This window comes from Phasianus colchicus, chromosome 1 (assembly GCF_987193195.1).
Source record: "Phasianus colchicus chromosome 1, bPhaCol1.hap1.1, whole genome shotgun sequence".
Lineage (NCBI taxonomy): Eukaryota > Metazoa > Chordata > Aves > Galliformes > Phasianidae > Phasianus > Phasianus colchicus.
This window is the reverse complement of record NC_143436.1, coordinates 53,489,588-53,514,935: the sequence shown is the minus strand read 5'-3', so window position 1 is coordinate 53,514,935 and position 25,348 is coordinate 53,489,588. Positions and strand designations below refer to the sequence as shown.

Below are 25,348 nucleotides of genomic sequence, written 5' to 3'. Positions count from 1 at the left end.
TCAGACTGAATTGAAAATACACAATAACCTGCAGCATGATATTGGCAAGCCACAGCTGTAACAGGTCTTTTAGATCAATGTTCCACAGGTATGTTTTTTTCTTTTATTTAATGTTCAAGATGATAATTTCCCATTTCTAGTTATTTGCTGCAAGGCTGTGTTGTAATAGCTACTTCTACTGCATCAGGACCAAAAATTGAATGACAGGAGCTACTGTGAGCATATGAAGTGAATCTACATTGCCAAGTAACTTCTAGTACGTAGCCACAGCCATATGTGGCCTTGGAGATGTGGAAATGTTACGTGTGGGCCATCCTGAGTAGAAGCAGCACGAACTCTGCAGCTATGGAGTGGCTCAATTACTGCTGCCATTACCAGCTCTCCACACTTCAAGGATGCTTACTGTTCACTGCTAGCTGCATTTAGCATGTTTAGCTACTGGAAGAGAGCTGCACTGCCAGTACAGTCCACAATATAAACAGATTCTAAGGTGAGGGAGAGCTTTCAGACACAGGTCTCCGTTGTGGTTATGGGCAAGATAATGAGGAGACACACCAAACTACTTTGGAAGTTATAAGTGTCTTATTAGAACTGCCCGTTACAATGATCAAAACGGCTGTTTGCAAGAAATATAACCAGCAAGCTCACATTCCCCTATGTCTGACCCTTCTGGAAATGCTGCTGCTTTTGTTCAGCTCTAGAATCAGGTTCCTCTTCTGCCACATCCTCTTACAAGGGCATCAAACAAAGAAGGACATTGCCATGGCCATGCTCTCCTCTGCTTCACAATTCTTCAAGCAAGCTGTTGGTACCTACTTCTAGGGAGAGAATGAATGAAGGTTCTACATGCTGCAGGACAAATATGAACAGCAGTGTCATCTTGCAAAAGGAAAAAAACACAACTTCTCTAAAATTCACAAGGAGTATCTGACATAGCTCTTTCACAGAAGCAAATGAAGTGTAGCTGTGCTTGTTTGCCAGAACTAGAAGATCACGGATAATCAGTGGTACTTTGTTTTCCATTTCTTAAAAGAAAGCATCCAGTTCTTTAGAACCTGAGAGAAAACATAATTTACTACAGAGGCTTATTTCCTCCACCATCCTTCAGGACACTGGTTGCTCTAACTCCAAGCTAAACAGTGTGTGTTTAAGAACTGCAGGAAATGTTAAGAAACATTGCTGAATATTTGTCTCCAAATTTTGGCTTTGAAAAAAAATTATACTCTAGTGGATAGTGTTGCCTGAACTGAAAACAGATATTTTGAAGCAAACAAGAATTCATAGAATTTATGGGGAATCTAACATTAAGTGCTTCCTTCCACTCTCTGTGCAGGAGCAGGACTTTTTCCAGGACTTAAGCTTACACGCCACCTTACACTGCTGTGTTGGGAAGTAGGGGGTTGGAAGGTCATACATAACTAAAGGGAAATAAAACAAAACAAACATGAAATTAACTGTTTTCCAGTTAAAATGTACTCCTCCCAAAAATGAGATGGTTGTGAATGAAGGCTAAACAGAAACTTCCCAAGCTACTGTTCAGTCTAAACCCTTTCAGACATCAGCAGCTAGCAATGACTCTAGGTTTAAAAAGAAATATGGAAGGTTATTAAAAATTGAGATTCGGTATATACACTTGGTAACACTGTATTCAAAGATCAGAGAAAGGTCTGACTTTAAGAGAGAGGTAGAAAAGTAAAGCATTTCATGGTAAGCTCAATGTTTTCCTAACACTGGACTGAATAATGTATTCCCTAAAAGTGCATGTGAAAAATGTGAACTCACAATAATCTTTCAATCCTCTCCAGAGATTACGTAGGAAAAAAAAAAAGAGATGAGCTCCTACAGCTGTCTTTAAACAGTTCCTCTGTGTTCTTTACTAAAACTTGCAGTCTGATCTGGATATGAGCCAGTATTTTGGCAGATCTGGAAAGATGTTTTTACGCATCAATACTTGGATTCACTAAGAAAGTGATCCCCAGGCTAAAGCGTATGGATTATAAGCAAGATCGTCCAGTGTTGCATTAGGTCACTGGCCACATAAAAATTAAGTGAAGAGGGAGGGACAAGACAAAACTTTACTCTGTAGCTTCTTATCTGCACAGTGTTGCTGCCTAAAAAGCAGTGTTAGGGATCACTGAAGTAAGCTCTCTTGTTTATTATTTACTTAGCTAGATTGGACCATACCCAAATGACCAGAAGGAAAATGCTAAGAGGTCTGTCATGTTCAGCTGAGAGGCTAATTAAGAACTGTAAAATCCTACAATTTACAGAAAAGTAGAAGTAACATAGACATGTGCAAGACTCAGAAGAACAAACTTCTTCCTCACTATGAAGCTAGAAAGAACAGAAGGGAGATCTCTGGGAGATTTCTAGCTAATTAGGTCAATACCTAATATGGCTTCACATAGAAACCAATAAAAATAGCTCGAAAAAATATTTTTCCTAAGGATCAAGTTTTCCCTTTTCCATCTCTTTCTGTAACATTTTGTATTCAAGATTCTACAACATGCTTGGAACTTACCCCTTCATGGGCATAGCCATTTTTCTAAATTCTGTTTTTTCCTTCTTTAGGGGTGTTGTTCAGAACAGTCTAATTAAGTCATACAAATTATTGCCAACAACTCCAAACGCTGAAATCTGAGTGTTTCAATCTACTTCCACAGCTAACAAACATGCAGCTCAAATTCAAAGCTGTGCATCCATGATCTAATTTAAACTTTCTAAATCTATCAGAAGATAATGTCTTCATGTTTCAGTAAGTCATTTTTACCCCCTTAGAGCACTCCTTTTTTCAGAGTCACTCCTTTTGAAAGGGCACCTAGATTAAAAAAAGATAGCTATTTCAAAATATAATATTGATAGCTTTTTAGGTTGTGTGCACTTACACTGTTTTACGCCTTTTCTTAAGGAATTCAAGGAGGTTGACTGTTTCCAGTGAAAGACTTAAGATTATTGAACAAGATACTCACGATTCTTCCATTGGTACTATAAAGAAGCATCCTTAGCAAAACATCATTTCATCCAATGCAATTTAACCCAGAAAACCAGAATCCCCTTGGTAGCAGGTAAAATGCTAAGCTGCTAAACAATATATAACATGAGCAGAGTAACCACACTGATTTTAGCAAATCAGTATCTTCTAGTTACGAGTAACTGAGATTACAGTCATGTGGTTAGGATTATTTTTAGCCAGGGAAAATGCAATCCTCCTTCAACTCCCCAGTCCAGATGAATGAATAGAAATGAAACCAGAAGTGCATGAGTAACAGCTGTGTTTGTCTTTACCTTGAGTTCATCTGCATCATAGAAGTCTATGCGCACAGCAGGGACCATCCAAGTCTGGAACAGTGTCGCAAGGATCTGTTTGGCAATTGCATCTGCGATGAGGTGGAAGTGGAGTGGGTTTCGCCTGACAGGGAAAGGGAGAAAAATGCATTGGTCCAAAGGATTCTAATTCTTATTGCAAAAGAACAACAAAACTTACAAAGTTTTATGCATGTCAGAGGTTGCAAGACAATGTGCACATCACATTTGGTGGAGTACTGCACTGTGGAGAAAATGCTGAGACACAGTTTGAATAAACGTAACAATAACAGAAATACTAGAACACTTGTAAATATGTAAATATAGTTCCTTTGACTTCAGTGGAATGTGTTGATTTATAACAGCTGAGGATCTGGTCCGTCCTACTGGACTCTTATAAGAAAGCCAAGTTAATTCCCCCTTTGGGCCTTAAGATGTGAAAGTGATTGCTTTCAGTTTTCTCAGTGAACCTGGTAATTTATGGTAAGAATAGTCTGTAGAGTAATGGGAGTAGAGGTGAAGGTGAAAAATAATCATCTGAATGAGGTATAATTCCGGGAGTAGTGAGATTACATGCATCATTTCTACAAAGCAAACCCTGGGTATTAACATCTATCCTACGGGAACCCAGAACTAGATGTTTCAGGTGAGTGCCTTCTAGCTACTGAAATAATGAATCACTTGAGAATGTAAATTTCCCCACATCCTCATTCCTGCAAGGACAAGTTCATCCTTGTAAGGCAGGCTGAAGAAAAGCAGGAGCAAACAAAATATATTACTTTAAAACACCAGACTTGGGATCATCTCTGTACTTAGAGTTACTTGAACTATGTCAAAAGGAGAGCCAGGAGATGATCAGAGGGCTGGAGCATTTCTCCTCCAAAGAAAGGCAGAGAGAGCTGGGATTGTTCAGCCTGGAGAGGGGGAGGCTCTGGGGAGACCTCGTTGCAGCCTTTCAATGCTTGAAGAGGGTTTGTAAGAAAGAGAGAGATTTTTTACAAGGGCATGTAGTGATAGGAATAGTGGTAATGGTTTTAAACTGACAGCAAGCAGATTTAGATTAGATATTAGGAAGTTATTTTTTACTGCGACGGTGATGAGGCACTTGAACAGGTTGCCCAGAGAAGCTGTGGGTTTTCTATCCCTGGAAGTTTTCATGGTTAGGCCAGATGGAGCTTTAGGCAATCTGGACTACTAATAAATGTCCCTGCCATGGTAGAGGAGTTAGACCAGATAATCATTAAAGGTCCCTTCAAATGAAAACCATTTATGATTTGATGAGAAAGTTCAAAATCGGGATAAGTAAAGCCAGTATCAACAAGACCAGCAAAGTCTGACAAAGTGTTTGAACTTTTCTACAGTAATGGGAATGTCCATATTACAAATACCACATTTAAATCCCTTAACCTTGCTTCTCATTTTGAGGAACAGTAAGCAAAGTGATCTTTGCTCATCTTAAATGGTATAAGTATGAAAACAAGCCAGTGAAAACTAGACACGATTTGTAGTCTTCCATGTTTATCCCTAACTTTGCAGCTTTCACTGTGAACAGAGAAGGACAGAATTTGCAAAAGCCACCAAGATGACTGATGTCCATTTAGCCTTTAGCACTGGCTCAATCTTTGTTCGATCCTTAGGGTAGAGTACTGGAATCTCCTTTCTGTGAAATTTATGAAGGTAAATGGTTGTACTGCCAACAAATACTTTTCATCTGAAGAAGGAGAAGTTAGTTTCAGATGTTAAGGTAGAATATGACTGACACTGCTACACGCTGCTGTGTGAAAGAGAAGTGAAGAAATCTATGTTAGTTCAGGACAATGCACTTCCATTATACTCTTGGGCTTATTCCAAACGATGAAGGTTATTTCTTTCTCCATTTCCTCCCTTAATGAAGAATAAGTGCCTTTCTCTTCAATGCTACTTTTCTCTGCTTTGATGAGTAATACTGCTTCTTACTCAACAAAGTTCACAAGAAAACCTAAAAATACATATAACGGTTCATAGTATCATAACACACCTCTCAGCAGAAACAGGAGATTGCTGCAATAAGCAATGTATAGCTTGATTTTGTGATGATAGAAATACTGCACATAAAATCCAATCCAATATCCAGTAATATCAGTGAAGCTGTTCTTTTGTTTTCAAGGGGACTGTGGATCAAATCATATGCTTATAGAAAAGGCAGGAAAAGGGCTAGTTAGAAGGCTTACATAAGAGTTAATCATTACAGCAGAATAAAATCACAGCTGATCTGAGTTTAACAATAGCAAAACACTAAGCCATAATATGCCTTCCAAAAAGACAAAGGTGTTTTCATCTCCTGCGTGTCCTGGAATGAGCAGAGGAAAAGCAAAGCTGTAGGTTGCTGAGGTTTGCAGTACCAACCCAAAAGGATCATAGCAATTATAACTGCTTCACCAGCCCAGCAGGAGAGAAGACGACGTTCTGGCTCATGCAGATTCCACAGTAACCAGGCTCATTGCCAAGGAAGGATCAGGAAATAAAAGTGATCAGAAAATGTGTTTCATCAGCAGAGAAAAGGCCAAGGGAAACAAAGGTCCAGAATCAGTGGAATTGGCGAAGCAGTATTTCAAGGTAAATAGGTGTATACTGTCAACACACAATCTATACAGGTTCTTCTGCTTAGCAGGGTCTGGTATGTGGTCAGGCTATTTCTCAGCTGGTGAACTTTTGTAATTTCTTCTCTTTTTTTCAGGGTCATTTATCTATATATTGCAAAGTAGAATAAGGAGAGTAAAATCAGTTGAAAACAAGAAAGCTACATCTTCTTTCAAATCACCACTTAGTTAAATGGAATTGATAAAAAACATCTGAAGATAAAACACACTACTTGAAAGGAAAAAAATCTGATACAAAGACGCTCAGATGTTCAGTAGCAGTTTATACTTATCTGAGTGACCCATAGTGTAAGAAACTTAAATGGGAACAAGTGGGTGACATTTTCTTTAGTTCAGCTCCTACTGGGAAAAAGAAGAAAGGAGTAGTTGTACTCCGACACAGAAATCTCTTTCAAGTTGTTAGCCTCGTGGTAAAGATTCAGCTGGAAGGAAAGTATGTGTCAGAGGCAAAGCAGAGGATTATCACTTACAAAAATATATCCCTTGAACAGAACAGTGACCCGTTGACATCTACAACTAAATGTGCATCAGCCACACCAAATTTTACTCTGGATGAGATTTTAGTTATGTGAAAGGGTAGGCTTGACTACTAGTGCTAAAAGGCAACAGAGCACAGTGAGAAACCTGGAAGATGTTCTGAAGGTAACGATATTAGCATACACACAGATGGTTTTGGATGTTCTAGTGTTTGCAGTGTGCAAAGCCCAAAAGATAAGGATTGCTTCGAAGTGTTTATGAAACAAGTGCAGAAGCTTAAAGATCAATCATCATCCACTCCAAAAGATACAGAGGAGAGCCTGCAAGATGAGAAATCCTCCTCAAGTGATACTAAAAAGGGATGTTATTTCTTCTATTAATTATTTGCCAACACTGTTGAATCACTAGCTGTCAGAATTAGGAGTGACAACCAAGGACTACATTGTGGGCTACATTTCACTAGACTCAGATGTTTCGCAATAGCACTGGTGCCAGAGGAAGGATAGAGACATTTTGGTACACAAGACTTATAATACTGAAATGAAGCTAAGGGATAGCCATATAGAGAGCAATCCTTGGCATACATTTAGCAGCTACAGTTTAAGAAGTTTGGGAAAAGAAGAAAAAGATATGCAAATCTCCCAGGAGACTTGAGAGTCCCTCACTGGGGTACAAGGAAGAGTGGCATGACTGGCAAATAAGTTTAATGAGCAGCTGGAGACAATGAGGTTTGCTAGAAGAAGCTGAGTTGTATAAAATCAGTAAAATATGATGCTCTCATTAAAGAAACTGTTGTGAAGGTAGGTCAAATTTCTATGCTGTGGTTTCTTGCAATAGCAGGAGAAATACTGGGATGACCCAACCATTTTCTTCCATTTCCTGAGCCACAGGACTTCAGTGCAGGATTTCTATCTTGTGCTGAAGGGAACCTGGAATGAAGTCTCAGAAAAAGTGATGACCAACACAAACTTCCTATTTTCTTACTCAAAATGTGAGCTGAACTTCCTCTGACTTCCCTGTTACTAACAAACTTCAATACTGTGTGTTGTATTTATTTTTAATGTGTATGGCATCACAGAACATCCCAAGTTGGAAGGGACTTACAATGATCACTGACTCCAACTCCTGGCTTCTCACAGGACTACACAAAAACTGAACCATATTTCAGTTATTATATTGATATATATATAAATTATAAAAATAATATAATATTGAAAGTATTGCTCAAATGCCTCTTGAACTCCTCCTGTTCCATGCCCACTGCCCCCTGGTGAAGAACCTGTTCCTAACACCCAACCTGACCCTCCCCTGATGCATATCCCATATAACTCATCTTCCACTGGGCACATCAAGATAATGAAAAAAGCTGGTTACATTTTGTACTTCTGTAAAGCACTATACTGTAAATAGTGACAGAATATGCAACTACACAGTAATATAGAATCAAAGAATCATAGAATGGCTTGGATGGGAAGGGACCCCAAGCATCATTAAGTTCCAAGCCCCCTGACACAGGGAGGGCCACTAACCTCCAGATCTGGTACTAGATCAGGTTGCCCAGGGCCCCATCCAACCTGGCCTTGAACACCTCCAGGTACAGAGCATCTGCAGACTCTCTGGGATGCCTGTGCCAGCACTTCACCACTCTATCTGTAAAGAACTTCACCCAACATCCCATTGAAACCTTCCCTCCTTGAACATAAAGCCATTCCCCCTTGTCCTGTCACTATCTACTTGGGTAAAAAATTCATTCCCTTTTTATAATCCCCTTCTAAATACTGGAAGGCTGCAATGAGGTCTCCCCACAGTCTTCTCCAGGCCAGTATATGACAATTTTGGTAAATTTCAGGTGCAAAAATAATAGGCTCCAAATTTCCATGTGAGTTTGTATGTTTGGAAGTCAAGGTTTCCAGTGTTCAGGTTACAGACCAGATGGCCTCTGAACTCTTATCCTCCAGCTTCCTTACTACTGAAATAAGTATTGAAATGGTCAGAGAATTTTCCCCCATATCCAGAAATCACTTAGTCTCTTTGGGGTCAAGAATATCTTAATTTTTACAAAGTACATTTTTTTCACAGTTTCTGTGAAACATGGAAAATGCTGATGTTAATGTCATAATGAGGAAAAAGACCATTTCAAAATATGGGCATTTCTCATCAAGTGGAAACTCAAGGTTTAAACCATTCTACTTAGAAAACCGTAAGTCATCATACATTAAATTATTTTCACTTATCTTAAGACCAGAATACTATCTGACACTGTAAACCACACATAAAGAGAACACATTTCTTTATCTAAATTGCATTCCCCAAAAGCGAATGAAAAGAGATTCTGCCCAATATTTTCAAGCATGGATGCTTAACTATAGGCTCTTAAGCCTAAATATAGGAGCTTAAAAGAATGCTTTCATTTTCAGAATTGCCATAGTTCTATAAAGTTTAGTACAGCAAAAAGAAGTTAGTAATTTTAAAAGTCAGGCTAAAAATTAGGAGTTTATTCTGAGATACTCATTTCTTTGTTGTTGTTGGGTTTTTTTTTAATCACAATAACTTATTTTTACATTTCAAAACTTCTTATTCATCACAGTTTCGATCTGCTTGCTCAAGCATTTGTGGACCATTCTTTTGGAATAGCCACTGTCACAGAGTTAAATATAAAAACCTACAATTGAAAAAGGGAGTAGTGAATCAAGACTCACTCTTGCCTTCTATATTATTCCATAGCTCAATTGTTAGCAATTCAAAAAGCAGCTGCTTGGTTGTATAGTCTCACTCTGCAATAGAGGAATTTTATTTTCTAAGAATATAAAAAGGTCAGTAGCCCAGGGGGTTTATTTCCAAACCCTATACTTTATTAAGGGAAGCACAACAAGGTAATACCTTTTATATCCGTAACAAATGGTAACAAGTACTTCAAACAGAAATTATAAAAGGCAACTTGGGATTTTTTTTTCCTAACGCCCATGTGACAATTCATCTCTTATGTGGGGAGAATTTCAATGTGAAAATCATTACAGATTTTTCATACCCATTCATACGCAGTATTGATTAAAATGCTCCCCAAACTATTGGAGAGATCTTAACATGCAGGAGCTGCCTTATGTATGGATTGTCTTGTTTTGTGGAATCTTATAGGAATCACTTCAGAAATTAATAAGACAGATTTCTTTTAAACACTATTTTCTCCATTATTGCTCCATTGTTAGCAAAGCAATAAAATACAAAATGAAGTATTCACATGCATCAGAGAAACCAATTCACATATTATGTTTTGTCAGAAGAATCTCCCATAAAATAGACTGATATGTTAGAAAAGTTGGAAACAATGACAAAAGTTTTAAATTATCAAATGAACTCCATTAAGGCAAAAAGGTCTCCAGGGAACACAGTCATGAGATTACGTAAGCTTTAATTACCTGCCAGTTTTGACTTCTGATTTTTCCTTGGAAAGTGTATGTCATTCTTTTTATTTAATTTAGATTTTCTTTTTGTTCATCTTACTCTACTTATTGTAAGAAAAACAGATTATTTTTGTTAAAGCAATCTATAACATAGTTTAAAGTCCTAATCATAAAAATACTCAGACATTTACTTACCTTGAAATAAAGTTGTCTTTTTAAAGGCTATTTTGTATTACAAAGAGTTTTGTTCATCTGACTGCTTTTGTTTATATTATGAACTCACATCGCCACTGAGGGATGAGTTTCCAGAAAAACAATTGAAAAAACCCAAAACCATCTTTGCTAGAATACAAATCACTACATACAAGGGAGTACTTTGGCAAGGCAGCAATAGCTGGCACTACAGAGAAGTTAATTTCTCACAGATTCTCAGGTTGACCCAACATGTCAGCAACATGTCATAATTGTATAATTTTGGCCTTCCGTTGTTCCCAAAAGAAACATGGTGTTTTAGCACGTCTTTGGAAAAGAGAAGAGCACATTAAAAATGGTTTCAGATCTTGATGAAGTGGAGAACTACCTAAGTAGAGATAAGAGTGGTCTTGCAATCTGAAGCTGTAAATACTGTCCTTTTCTAAGTTTTACAATTTTCAGAAATGGAGTAAAACACTGAAAAGAGACAATGGAACTTGTACCAGAGGTTTCAAGGATAGTAATTAGCACAGACAGCTGCATCACATCTGAAAATGAAATGCAGATGCTTTTTTGGACACTATGCACTGTTTCCAAAAGCATCTGCATTTCGTTTTGCTCAGTTGGCCCAATATCTTTAGTCGTGTTTTAGTCTTTGGTTCAGAAAAACTAAATCTAAGTTGCACTTAGGTCATACTGATAAGAGCTTGGCTGCGTTAAACTGGCTGAGAGATTCTCCAGGCCTGTAGCAGATTTATAAAATCTATCATAATTAGGACCTAGATGCCCAGGAGAGGTAAGCAGGAAAGTTGCAGACGAGGACTAAGTGCTCATTTTCCATGCCTCCCTCTGTGCAGCAGTGCCAATGCATATTTATCAGAGTCTGCAAACTCTGCACTACCGCAGCTCTGCGGAGTGTCCCCCTGAGAACAGACTGTCAGTTATGTCAAACTGGGTGTTAAAAGCTGCTGGGATTTTGTGGCTTGAACATACGTTTTCTAAAGACAGAACTGGAATCAAGCTTCTCTTCTGTTGGGAGTGAAATGCGTTTTTGAACAACGGTGTTCTTATAAGGAATTTACCACACCAGCTCTTTCCACTCCTCCTCTCTCTCTCTGGAATCCAAAGACAGACAGAGCTCCTCAAGTGGCTTGAATGAGTAGCCTGCCTATGTCTCATGATATATATGGTATGACTGGAATCAGAAACTTGATTTTTTAGAGCTGGCAGAGGAAGACCTGGGGAGAGCTAAAATGTTCAGTATGCAGGATTTGCTGCACTTTCAAGCAAGAGAGTAGAGACAGCAAACTCCATCTATAGAAACTCCTGTAGTTTTCATTCTTAATGACCCAGCACCCCTGCTGTCTTGCATCTTTCTGTCTAGCACTCCAGCTCAAAGCTGAGGCTATAACAAATATGTTAGTACGCCAGGGGAAGATGATTAAACTGATGTGGCCTCCTTTTCTCAAAATTTTTACACTTCAGAAGTAGGGATTCCCTTCTTAGGCACCTCTTCTTCTTTCAGAATAGAGATAGTCAGCTGAAACGTTTTAATTAGTAGAATGGAAGAATATTCCAATAAGAGCAGATGGGGCATCTCTGAATTCCAGACATTCACTGAAAACAGTGCTCTTACAGCAAACACCAAATGAAGTGCAGTAGGAAAAGGCAAGGATATGAAACGTTGCTGCTTTTAGGGGCCAGCTGCTCCACTATTAGTGTGTGTTCAGGGTGCTGCACTGCAGGACCAATCGGCAGTAGTACAGCTACCCAAGCAGAACCATATAACAGTAGCTGTGCTTTCTATGCAAACATCTTTCAATTACACATGCCAGATAGGATGAACTCCTCAGTGCACATTTAAGGGTTGGAAAAAGAGACATTTCCATGCCTGTTCTCACTGATGACCCTCAAGTGAATTGATGAACCTGCTACTGATGGCAAGAAGTATCTACATCTGAACCAACCACCTCCAACTCCTAATTCATTTCTCCTAATGCAGTACCATGACCTACCTCCATCCTTCTTCCCTACAAGTAAACAGATCCTAGCAATTAAAATAAGCCTTCTTTCAAATCAGGATAATTTTCAAGCCTCCAGTCTCCAAGACAACGTTTTTTGGACATGACAACCAATGCAAGGAATCTTGGTTTACAATTAAATACTTTTCAACTCAGTTTGTTGTTTGTTTGCAGTTTATTCTTCAGTCCTCTTCACCATCGCCACTTCAAAGAAAGACATTCAAGAAAGGAGAGTTTTTGAGCCTTGGTTTTCCACTTTGTAGCCATAGTCACAATAGATGTTTAAGAAGCAAAAATCAGTCTTCTTGACAGTGGGATCAAGTGTACTCTCAGCAAGTTTGCAGACGACACCAAGCTGAGCGGTGTGGTTGACAGGCCAGTAGGAAGGGATGCCATTCAGAGGAACCTGGACAGGTTTGAGAGATAGAGGTGGACACATGCCAATCTCATGAAATTCAACAAGACAAGTTCAAAGTCCTGCACCTGGATCGGGCAATCCCAAGCACAAATACAGACTGGACAGAGAAGGGATTGAGAGCAGCCCTGCAGAGAAGAATTTGGGGGTGTTGGATGATGAAAGATTCAACATGAGCCGGCAGTGTGTGCTTGCAACCCAGAAGTCCAACTGTATCCTGGGCTGAATCAAGATATGGCAGGTTGAGGGAGGCAATCTTCCCCTCTACTCTGCTTTTATGAGAACCCATCTGAAGTGCTGTGTCCAGGGCTGGGGCCAATAACACAAGAAGGACATTGGGCTGTTGGAGCGGGTCCAGAGGAGGGCCACGAAGAAGATCAGAGGGCTGGAGCATCTCCCCTATGAAAACAGGCTGCAAGAGCTGAGGCTTTTTGGACTGGAGAAGAGAAGGTTCTGGAGGGGGACTTTATAGTGGCCTTCCAGTACCTGAAGAGGGGCTACAGGAAAGATGGGGAGGGACTTTTTGTAAGGGCATGTAGCGACAGGATGGGGGGAAATGGATTTAAATGGGAAGAAGACAGATTTAGACTAGATACCAAGAATAAATTCTATACTGTGAGGGTGGTGTAATACTGGAACAGGTTGCCCAGTGAGGTTGTGATGTCCCCTCCCTGGAAGCATTCAAGGCCAGGCTGGACGGGGCTTTGAGCAACCTGGTATAGAGGGAGGTGTTCCTACCTATAGCAGGAGGTTTGGAAATAGATGATCTTGACCCAAACCATTCTATGATTCTGTGGATAAGGAAGAAACGTCTTCAAGAAGCTCTGTCTGTTCTTTGAACGCATCTTTTCTTTCTAGTGGACTACTTAATGCCTAGTGAGAAAAGCTTGTTCAAGACAGGAAAGCACTTACAGTTTGTCTTTAAGTATGTTTTAAGCAAACAAGCCAGACAGGTTATTCTGAAAGTTACAACCGTTCTGAAGTTTCATTAGCTATATTGGACTTCATCTTGATCACTTCTGCTGAGCTAGATGAATCCTTTGAGATGAGCAGTACTGCCATCCAAACAGCAGATGTGTTCTTGAAAAGGTCAGACTCCACGTGACTCAAAAACACTAATGTTACTTCTCTTTGTTTTGCTTTCATTATTTTAAACATATTTTCTGTATCCCTTATAGTAGACTGTAAATTTGTTAATTTTTCAGGAATGTTTCCTTTAAGTAACACAAAAGGAAACTGTTTAAACCTCTGAGCTATGATGTTCCTATTATTTATGGTGTATTTGGAAATATACAGGAATTGAGCCTTCTTGAAATGGTGGCAAGTAAAAGGAGAGAAAAACACCAAAAAGCCAGAAAAAATCACATCTCTGTAAAAAAAAAAAAAGAGCATTTGCGAGAAACCCCTTAGAGATAACTATCAAAATAGACAAAACACCTCACATTCTTGCCACACAAAGCCAGTTTACACTGAATTATTCAGGATTCTAATTGGAAATAGATTGAGTTTTAAAATTTAACAGGATTTTAACATTCAGAAATATTCTGCCTAGAGCATGATACAGGTTTTTACTGCTGTTTTGGTATTGGTATGTTTATTTTAGCACTGCTTTTCTTTCTCCTGGCCCTTTCTAGTATTCATCTAACAGGAACATACTATTTTTGGGAAGATCTGCGAAGGCTGCATTTTGATAGTGAAAGTATCACATTTTGGAGAGTAGAATAGAACAGTTTACTTGTAAACCAAAAGTTAAAGCATTATTAAGGCATTAACCAAATGCCTCTGAAACACTGACAGGCATGGAGCATCAGTGTTTGACCACTCTCACTGAAAGGAATTTTTTCCTAATACCTACAGTAGAGAATTTCCCCTCTTCACTTGAATTCCAGCCACTCTTAAAAACACCATTTAATGAGTTTTTCCCCACAGTAGAAGGTAGTAAAGCATTTACATTCTCTTTGAAAGATGACAAAAAAATGAGTAAAGTTAAAATGGTGCATTAAACACATTGCAAGGGCATCAGTACTCAGAGCGTTCCAGTAGGGTTCAGAGCAAACGTAAGGAGCAAGGCTCGGGACTGGAATGATCCACTCATGGTTTAAGAAGATATTAGCATGACATGAATAAGATTCATCCTCTCTGCTATAAAATATCATTCTGTTTGAAGCAGTGCTTGAAATTGTCTCCTTAGTAAACTCGTTAAACATTATGGACATTTTACTGGTCTATTTGCCCTGTTTGAGTTAAAGAGTTTGATGAGTCTCTCAACTCCCCATTTCACAGAATCACAGACCACAGAATCACCAAGTTTGGAAAAGACCTCCAAGATCATCTAGTTTGACTGACTACCTACCACTGATACTTCCCACTAAACCATGTCCTTCAGTACAACATTTCTTGAATACCTCCACAGATGGTGACTCCACCACTTTCCTGGACAGCCTGTGCCAGTGAAGCACCACTTTCCTCGGAGAATAATTTTTTTCTAATATCCAGCCTGAACCTCCCATAGTGCAACTTGACGCCATGCCCTCTTGTCCCATCAGTGTTATATGGGAGAACAGGCTGACCACCAGCTCACTACAACCTCCTTTCAAGTTGCTGTAGAGAGCAATAATGTTTCCTCCAAGGCTCTTCCAGACTGAGCAACCCCAATTCCCTCATCCACTCTCCATGAGACTTGTGCTGCAGAGCCTTCACAGCTCCACTGCCCTTCTCTGGACAAGCTCCAGGGTCTTAACATCTCTTCCAGCTCATGCTGAAAACACTAGTTCTCATACAAGCCAGTATGCCATTGGCCTTCTTGGCTGGCTGGGAAAGCACCTTCTGCGAGGCCAACTAAACCAAACAAGGGATACACACGTGCACACAGTGTAACACCATTTCAGTTTTTCTAAAGCTGCTATTTATTAAGGAAATTGGCTACTTTATCTTCATTGGACATTTATGCCCCTAAAATCTGGCATAATTTTATTTGGCAATTATGCTCTATGTGTTAAAAGCAGGTTGCAAAGCTTTCTGAGGGGCTACCAGTAGATCCTCCAAAGCCACAATAAGTAATCTGAAATAATACAGGCTATAGTAACAGGTTTATACTGAAAAATAAACGTCTAAATAGGAAGCCAGGATAGCCAATCAACCACCAGTGTGTCTTTATGGGTATGGCTTTCAAATTACTACCTCCACCTGTGCCATAAACTGGAACCAAATATAAGCTAAATGAAAACAGTTTTGTTATTGCTATTATCATTATTTTACAGCAGTTGGGTGTGAGCAGATGCTTTATGATATGGTGCCTATTCCCACAATGCAACAAGGAGAGGTAGCAACTGGATTTCTGAATCCTACAATTCACTGCACAGATCTTTACACAAATGAATCTATTTCTGGTGGTCACATATTTCATGCTTCATTTCTTCCAAAGAAGAAGAAACAAAGGAAGGGAATCTGACTTTGAATAAGAGTAAACATGACAAGAGCTTATTTGTGTATCTGTATATATACGATATATAAGAAGAAAAAGGGTACCTTTACCTGTGAAACAAGACGGATTTGACGAGTGTGACAACATCCCGACTGGCATTATACCCTGCACAAACAATGGCAACATGGATGGTCTGCGGGAAAAGAGGAACAAAAAGAAGAAAAATTAAAGCCTGCTCCTGTGTTCTATCACTTATTAGAGAGAGCACATACATGACAGTGCTTTTATTTAGTGCAGCAATTGTTGAAGATTTGAGTGGGTGTTCTGCAGCTGTTTGCAGCCCACTTGAGGCAGTTTGTTAAAAACATCTTAATTGAGTTATAACACCATCATCATTCCAAAGTCATTACTGTCCCTAAATTACATCAGATGTCTGAACAGAATTGCATTTATTAGCTAAGAACATATGTGTGTGCACGTGTACACAGACACACATCCATTCGGCAGAACACAAAATTCTGAGTATGCAAACAAGCAGCCACTGTTTAACCTTCTGAACTCAAAACTTAAAAATACACCCGATAGAAGCAGATATGCTCTTAGAAATTCAGCATCGTTTCCATCATAAGAATGCCTATTAAGGAGAGAATGAGCAAGCTCTGATGGACAACAGGGACAATTACTTTGCCCAGGGATGGGGGTTTTCCAGCAATAATGGCCCTTCCAGTACTTAAAGGGAGATTATAAACAGGAGGGAAATAAACTTTTTACATGGATAGATAGTGATGGTACAAGGAGGAGTGGTTTTAAACTGAAGGATGGGAGATTTAGGTTAGATATTAAGAAGAAATCGATTACTCAGAGAACATGAGGCACTGGCACAGCCGCCCAGAGAAGCTGTGGTGCCCCATCCCTGGAGGTGCTTAAGGCCAGGTTGGATGGGGCCCTGAGCAACCTGAGCTGGTGAGGGGCAGCCCACAACATTGGGTTGGGGTGGCTGGGCTTTGAGGCTCCATTCAACCCATGCTATTCTGTGACTCTGAGATTCTACAGTAATACAGGACACGAGCTTGGAAGGCACAGGTCACTTCTCTGCCAATGACTGGTAGCATGGACTGCACTAGGCAGCATTAACATGAAATCGAGAGTCCCTACCCCAGCACTTTGGTAAGTATTCCCTTATTCTCTTCATTTTTCCTCCCTTCCTTTTAATTTGAGGCAGAAGTTTACTCATCTGTTGAAGAGGAAAGGGAAAATTGTGCTACTAGTCATGATTATTAAGGCAGCAAGTAATAATTTAAAAGATGCTGTTAAGTTACTCTTCTCTGGCTTTAAAATTAGCCAGCTTCTGTATTTTTCTGTTTCTTAGTGGTCACAGAAATGAAGGAGAGTTTACCACGCTGGCAGCACAAAGCTGCGATCAGGGACACAGCTGTGAAACTGCAGGGAAGCCTCATTTGGCTTCCATTTGAAGGTTGGTTAGCTGGTCTGTCACACACACACAGCTCTCATTTTCCACAGCCCACTACGTTGAGAACAAATAAGGAATTCTGCCTTCTCACATAGTCATACATTCCCAAAGCTTGGCCTGTAACAGAGGCATATTTACACAGGAGGTGGCATGTGTTGGGCATGTCTAAAGAGTCCCTAGTCCCATCCATTAACACCAGCTGGTCCGGGGAGCAATTTGGATTGAGTGATGGCCGAGTGGCTGTGCTATTGTGCAGTCCCACATGAACACTGCAGCTGCCTCCTGCCCCAGTATGCATCACTAGCTGGGACGATGAGAAGATTTTAGAGGATTGGAATTAATAAGGCAACCATCCAAAGAGGTAGGAGAAAGAAAATATGGCACAGCACATTTTGACAACACTGCCGTGAGATGTTCCACAATTCAAATTCACTTTCATGTCAAAGGGAGTTGAGCGTTCTCAGCAGTTTGCAAAAACTGACTGTGTTTCTCTCTTGTGATGGTAACAGGGAAGAACACAGGCTGCTTTTATTTAATGACTTACTACAGAAGTGGTTTGTATGATGCTTCTGGGTATAGGTTCCCACAAATTCCTGACAGTGCATGCTCTGCATCCTCTCTCAGTCACAGAACCATAGAGTCATTAAGGTTGGAAAAGACGACTAAGATCACGAAGTCCAACTCTCACAGCCTCCCCTTCCACCCTACTGTCTCCTTTTCTTAAATCAGTTCGTTTCAAAACTAAACTTAGGAATTCTTTGGTATCTTTTAGTAGATGCTGCTGTCCTGTATTCTGATTTAGCCAAAGTGCAGTGAGGAGACAGCTCTGGCTGCTCTGCTGAATGTCTTTCTAAAATTCAGAGATACAGGAATCCATATATCTCTTGCTCAGTCCCTCTGCAGTGTTTGATTCTACTTATCTGCCTGCCATCAGCTATAGGGAAGAAAATTATTTCTGAAACAGAATAGAAACCCAGTCCTTTTTTTCTCCCAGTTTTTGCCTACAGCATGCTACAAAACTGTTTCTCCTCTTTTCTTGATTCACTTTCCTTCCCCTTGTTGTTTAACTGTTAAACAGAATCAGTTGGAAAATGTGTAAGTCAATGTGAGGTCAACAACCTGAACTGCTTTCTAATGAAAAATCCCTGATCTCAAGTTTTCTCCATGCTTGTCCCAAACCCACGTCTGGATGGAGACCAGCTGGCTGTAACCATACCCTGGCAAGATAGGGCAATAACAGCTGGAAGAAGGAAACACTTCAAAGACCTTGCAATCCTCCTGAGCGATACTACTGTAAGCATCTGCTCTTGGATTATGTAATTGATCAGCAGCCTCCCAGATCTCAGAAACTCCTCATTTTCCTTCTGCTGTTGGCTACAAGAGCGTACCCCATGCCACCAGAATGGGCCACTGTGATTCACACACCTTCTGAAGCTTCAACAAACACTCAGGAGTGAAGGCACATAAGCCATGGATGTCCCAGCTTCCAGCTTGGTTCAACATGTCCCTCCAGACATCTCACATCAAAGATCTGCATTTGATTGCAGCTCTGTGCATTTTATGTGCAAAGCTTTGCACTTGCTCCTCACTGTCTGGAATCAGTGACAATCATACAGCTGAAGTTTGGGTATTCAGAAACCACTGCAAGATGAAACTGAGCTCCTTGAAAGCATCCATCCCTGCATTCACTTACACACACAGATATGAATACATAATTAAAACACTGCAGAAGTTAACCACACTGTTCTTCCTATACAATGGAGATCAGAGATACAAAGATAGCTACTTTTGATTTCAAATAGTTTAGGTAGTGCTCAAGCCCATCTGCTTAAAGGCATTTAAGGAAGTTAAGCTTCTTTAGGAAAGGGAGTTTAAATAACACCAAGGTGCACATAGACATGGTTTAGCAGCTACTGGCATGAAAAAAGCATTTTTTGGAAAGTGGTATTTCACATAAAGCCATTCTGGACTGATATTAATAGGAAGAAAATTGCTAAAATCACACAAAGAACTGGGCCTTAGATCCCATGCTGAGGAGTATGAGGTGCCTAGATAAACAGATGTTATTCTTTTTCTTCCTCAGGCAATGTTTTGGAATGGTGAAATACTGCTCTTAATAAACTCTAATTAGTTTAGAGTCTTTGGTAAAGCATTTCATACTTCAGTAATTTCACAGTAGTACTAGCCAGGCATTCCATTACAGTTGTTTAACCCTTCATAAATAATTTATGACTGTGATTAAGAGGTATTAAAAGCATGTTACAAGTATGTAAATATGATACAAATGCCTCCCTAGGGTAGGTTAACATCTGCCTTTCCTGTGTTTTTACAGTGCTTAAAGTGGTGGGGCCTTTTCTTTGTGGCCCTGGAGCCCTGCATGTTCAACACTACTGAGCAACAGCATTGAGAATAGTAACAATACAAATATGCCTGAAAAAATGCTGCAAATGTTTCTTAGTATTCTGCTAGCTGACTGGATGCTATACTGCTAATTAAATATTTTCCGGTAGACTCTCCCTTTTAACAGTGTTTATTAATGCACACTTAATTCAAGCTAAATGCCCAGCTTATGGAGGCAAAAGCTGGAAAGATACTGAGATACCATCAGAAGAAAACCATATCATTCTGTTGGCTTCCATCAGTGTCACGATCTTCTCAAGGCTGCTATTTGTATCTATGGCTGTATAAAGATGATGCTTGCGTTAAACTGTCTGGGGAAAGGGATCTGCCCTCTCCAGGATCTGCCCTCTTTAGTTGGAACCTTGACCTTTTCTTGCAATATAATGCTGGTTCATTTTGTAATATCAGAATTGCATAACATCTTCTGCAAAGCAGGAGAGTAGGAAGTGGTGGCTGGAATACAACAAATCCACAATTGTTCAATATAGATCACAATTATTATCGCACGGATTATGCTTAATTGGAGATTTAATGTTCACTCACTGCAACTGCATTTTCTGATGTTTTATCATCACTAAAGACCATTCTAAATTAGATTCTGAAATGTTAGCTTCAATAAATCTCAAGGAACTGCCTCAATGAAATAAACAATCTACCCCTAGCTCTCCTTGTCTTCCCCAGAGTCTTCTCCGGATCCTTGTCTCTTTCCACCGATGTCATTGATTCTTGCTGTAATATATTCCAGAGTCAGAGGCTTAAACATCTTTAGTTTATGCCTCTGAAACAGTAAGAAAGAGGGTGAATGGAGTCAAGATACCACTCTCACACAAAAATGGAACCAGAATCTACAGTAATAGGATAAACGATGAGACCCCTGGCAAATCTGATAATAACGAAGTTTAATTTTAACTTCTATTGCTGTTACTGAATTACTGAGCAAATTCCTTAAGAAAAGCAAGAAAAAGCTATTTTGTTATCAAAATAGTGTGCAGTGAGATAGGGGGATGGCAAATAAAGTGAGGTTTTGTATTTTATATAACCATTGCCTCCAGCACAATGCTAAACCCCACTGAGCAAGAAAATTTATTGGCAAAACACATTATAATCTGAAAGACCACTTAAACTGTTCCTCTGTTAAGCTGCTATTTTTGTGCCCCAGATGGGTTGGTACACTCAACAACCCAGAGCTGAGACTCAGCTCATCACTGCTTGGCATGATAATAAGGGGGAAGTGAGGTTTGTTTACCGATGGCCTGAACCTTTCCTTAATTAAAATAAATGCCAAAATGCTGGTAGGGAGGAAAATCAGACGCTCATTATCAGGAGGAGGGAAAATGAAAAAATAGACTCCTCCTTTTCCCTCTCTTTAAAAGAATGTTAGCTTCTTTTTTTCTTTTTTTTAAACAGGGCCAGGCAAAGATGTACAGAACTGGGAAGCAATAATTCCCTTTTAAGCAATATTTGCCCATTAAATAGACTTTATCTGAAGAGATAATTAGGACTTCTTTTTCCTTCGCACTTATTTTGTTTCAATTTTTATCTTCCCAGTGGCAGAAAGCAAGATAAAAGGTGGTATTTTATTACCCTCTTTGTAAAAATAAATGGAGAAAATTATTTTTGATGTCTTCACCATTTGGGATTGGCAGAAGGCCTTTAAGGAAGACTTTCTGATTTGGAACGGTTATCATTCAGATATATGACAACCAAGTAGCCAGGCGACATCCACAAAATTACTGGCATAAAATACGGAAAACTAAACCAAAACAACCCCCTAAAACCTTAAAAACAGATCTCCAGTCTTCTGCCACAAACCGCACCTCTTCTGCACAGCTAACACACAGCAGGTGCTTCCACTGCGGCATCTGGATATGCTACTGAAAAGCAACTCAAAGGCATAAATTGGTTCCATAAACCACAATTTAATTAACAGTAAACCCTGAGCCATTCCAGAAGAGGTGAATAAACACAGGATTAAGACTTAACAACAACAACAACACTTTCATTGCATGCCACTTTCATTTCATTTAGAAATACTCAGGTTTTTTAACAGCAACGCTGTACTGAAGTCAGCTTGAAAAAAAGACTGGATTTTTACACCAGATTCAACGCCACAACTCAACAGACATTTGAATGATCAAAAGTTTGAAAGTTTTTAAAAATATATATTAAAAATTATCTGCAAGGAAATGCCTGCTGGTCCTTAAGAGGCTGATATGTGACTAAGAAGTCTGAGGAGGAAAGAAGACACTGATCTCCAACATACTTAAAGGACCTGGTGTTCAAGGCCATGTTAGATGGAGCCCTGGGCAGCCCCATCTAATAGGTGGCAACCCTGCCCACGTCAGAGGGGTTGGAGCTGGATGGGCTTTGTGGCCCTTCCAATCCAAGTGGTTCTCTGATTCTTTTGCTCACATACCTCACATTTTTCCACTGCTGGCTGCTGCCCGCACTCAGAGCTGTTCCCAGCCACAATGCCAGCCCGCAGGCTCTCACTATCGCCCGTCCCCTCTTCCATGGAGTAGGTTTTGGAGTGGTTGCCACGGTGGTGTGAGGGGCCACGGCCCTGTGCCAGGCTGAGCTGCTTACGGAGCACACGGTTCTCTTCCTCCACCTCCCGCATGCGGACCTCCAGGCTCTCGCGGTCCCGCTGGCTGGAGGCCGTGTAACGAGGGCTGTGGGGCTGGGATTCAAGTGGAGACAGCGACACTGGCTTCCCATCTGCAAGAGAAGGAAACAAAACACTCCTGTAAGAACATACCGAAAGTTCTGCGTCTTTCTTTCATGTGGCCATCACTAGGCAGAGATTTCTTTCAAATACATTTTAAATGGGCTTGAAGAAAAAGGTTAAGCTCAAGGTAAGCCTGGACAGATGCTGAAGCTCTATGAGCTACAGGTCCTACTTGTTTAAAACTACCCTAAAAGATAAGCATGTGTTTCTTTTGTTCTGAACAGAGCTGCCTGCCAGCATCTGGTCTGGGAAGACAATCAAGAATAGAAGGATTCAATTCCAAGACAATTAATATATAGTTAAATGCATTTTAGAAGCGTATGCAAGATAAAATAATTTTCCTATTCCCCATTTCCTCCACAGTTGAGCTGCAGCATTTTGGATTCCCCTTCATGCCAAACAGTAGCCCCAGCTGATGTGAGGAGCAGATGGGTTTTGTTCAGCAGCACAGCTTGCCGAGAAAGGAGAGGTTCAGAACAATAAAAACACTCATTACGCACGTGGGTCAGTTTCTGAAAAGTAGTTTGGCTGAAGAAGACAAGGGAATTTGAAAAAAAGCAAACCTGTCTAATTTGGCACCTTTCAATGAGAACTCGCATTCCAGAAACATGAAAGACTTCATTTTCTAACTTTCAAAAGGTATCTTCTTTGTTCAAAACAGCATTACTAATGAGCTAGATGTAAAGCATAAAACAGTCAAATTAACCTGAAACCCAGGTCCTCAGCAGAAGACAAACACTGCAGGGCTCTGTACCATCGCATTACAGTACACTACTGCTACCAAATTTTAAGAGAGCAAGGAGACACATTTTCATACAATGTTTAACAAAGCTGTATATATTCAGTTGAAATGGTTAGGTGGTAAAAATCCCTCAAACTGCAGATAAAAAATGATCAATTAAAATCAAATTGAAATAAAGCAAGACACTGAGTTATCCACACCGTCATAATTAGCAATATATTCCCTTACAGTGTAGTTATGTAAACATGCTATCCCAAAGTACTTCACAGAATAAATAACTTTCCACCTGCCTGCATTAAGTTTGCTATTTAATAGTATCTCCACTGCAAAGAGTCCTTTTCGCTTTATCAAACAAACAGCAGCTTGAGTGGTTTAGAAAACAAAAATCATGCAGTTTAGCTGTTCTCCTTTACAAGAACATTTTTCATTCTCTGACTCAAAGCTATAAAGACCTGCTCATTGCTTGTTCTATTCCATTGTTTCACACTTACATGAATGGTGAATAGTCCTGAGTTTATTGGAAAAAAAAAAAAAACAACAAAAAACCAGCTACAGAAAACCTCATTTCAAATTCTATTGTTATGCAGGTGTAAACACATCCTTTCATCCATATAAAATTGCTATTTTGTCTTAAATAAAACATTTGGATGGAGTATCTCGTACTTGCATGTAGACCTTCTCCTACAAACAGTCTCTGATTTATCATTTTCGCCATTAGTAAATCGGATTAATAAATCTCAGCTTCAAAAATGTCTCAAGACAGATTCTGAAGTTTGGCCATTGATATTTCAGAGCGTGAATTGCCAAGCAAGTAGGTAGCAATAAATAACAGATTAGAAATGGCTGAAAAATCACAGGTGTAATGGGAGAGGAGTAACAACACGAAGGCCATGCTACAGTCAGAAGTGCAGTGAAATACTGAGTCAGCTCTTCCCATCCAGACTGGAAGGCACAGAAGTGCAATTGTGTCTGCAGGGACTCCAGCATGGGCTGTGCACTCAGGAAAGACTGAGTGTTTAGCAGTGTAGCTGGTCTGTGCTAGGGGCTGTGCTGCTTTGTTTCTCAGATGCTGATACAAGTGCTAGGAAGTCATCTGGATGTGCCTATATTTTATTCTTGTTGCTGGACAGCAGGAGTACGTGGCATAGATTGACTGACATAAAAGTAGCATCCCTACGCTGTGACACAAAAATCAACCTGTGTTACCATTAGACATATTTACAATTGGATATACAATTGAATATATGTAGTGTGCTCTGAAAGTAATGCCTCCTATTTATTTCCATGGAAACTACAACAGATACAATAAGCACAATAACAAATTCTGAGCTACGAAGCACCATTTCTCAACACAGTCACTACCGTTAGCTATGCATTTTCACCAGTAATGAACAAGCGCCTGCATGCTGTGTTTGTAACAATCTGCACCAGTGGAGGTGACCCATTGTTGCTGTCACCACTGCTGAAATGCACCACCCACTGCCTCATGGTGCTCACATCCACTGTTTGGCCTCCATAAACGTTCATTAAACATTGATGAATTTCAATAGCTGCCATTTTTCCACATGGAGCAATACAATGACACACCTCTGCTTCATATGCACTTCTGTGTCAGATGTCCTCTTGTCAGACTGCCCTTCTGCTGCCATCTGTCACACGGCAACCACGTGTAATGGGACATTGGTGGGAAGGTTCAGTCCCTTCTGCCATACCACAACGATGCAAATCTAGCCAAAGTCTTCACTGGCAATCCCAGCTCCGTATCAAGAAGAGATCCAGCATGATGCAGATCTTACTTATCTCTTCCCATTCCTGTCCTTTAGATTCTGCCATCTTCTCAAATAGTTGCCAGAAAAATTACCAAGCAATTTATAAAAGTAGCAATAAACCAAAGTAAAATTTCTGGATAACAGTCATCAAAATTTAAAAGTGTAGGTAAAGTTTGGTATCTCTTTAGCTGCTCAAAGAGCATAAATCTATAGATCATAAATGCTGCTTTACCACAATTAAAAAAAATAACAGCTTTCATTTTGTGCATCAGACCAGTAGCCAGTATGGAAATCAGGTCTGGAATTATACAACCTACTATCTAAAATAGGTAAATAGTTGACAATGTTTTGCTGTAGAAGTTATCT

The 25,348-nt window shown here is 39.8% G+C and overlaps 1 protein-coding gene across 3 annotated transcripts in view; it reads right to left on the bottom strand.

Moving 5' to 3' along the window:
* Positions 1-25,348, bottom strand: part of LARGE1 (LARGE xylosyl- and glucuronyltransferase 1) — a 276,217-nt gene that overhangs the window by 121,650 nt on the left and 129,219 nt on the right. For all 3 annotated transcript variants that reach the window (XM_090143138.1, XM_031600072.2, XM_090143139.1), the window contains 3 exons: positions 22,160-22,461; positions 15,983-16,065; positions 3,286-3,409 (listed from right to left, as the gene is read on the bottom strand). In XM_090143138.1, coding sequence (XP_089999264.1) covers positions 3,286-3,409; positions 15,983-16,065; positions 22,160-22,461 — 509 coding nt within the window. The remainder of the gene's footprint in view (positions 1-3,285; positions 3,410-15,982; positions 16,066-22,159; positions 22,462-25,348) is intronic.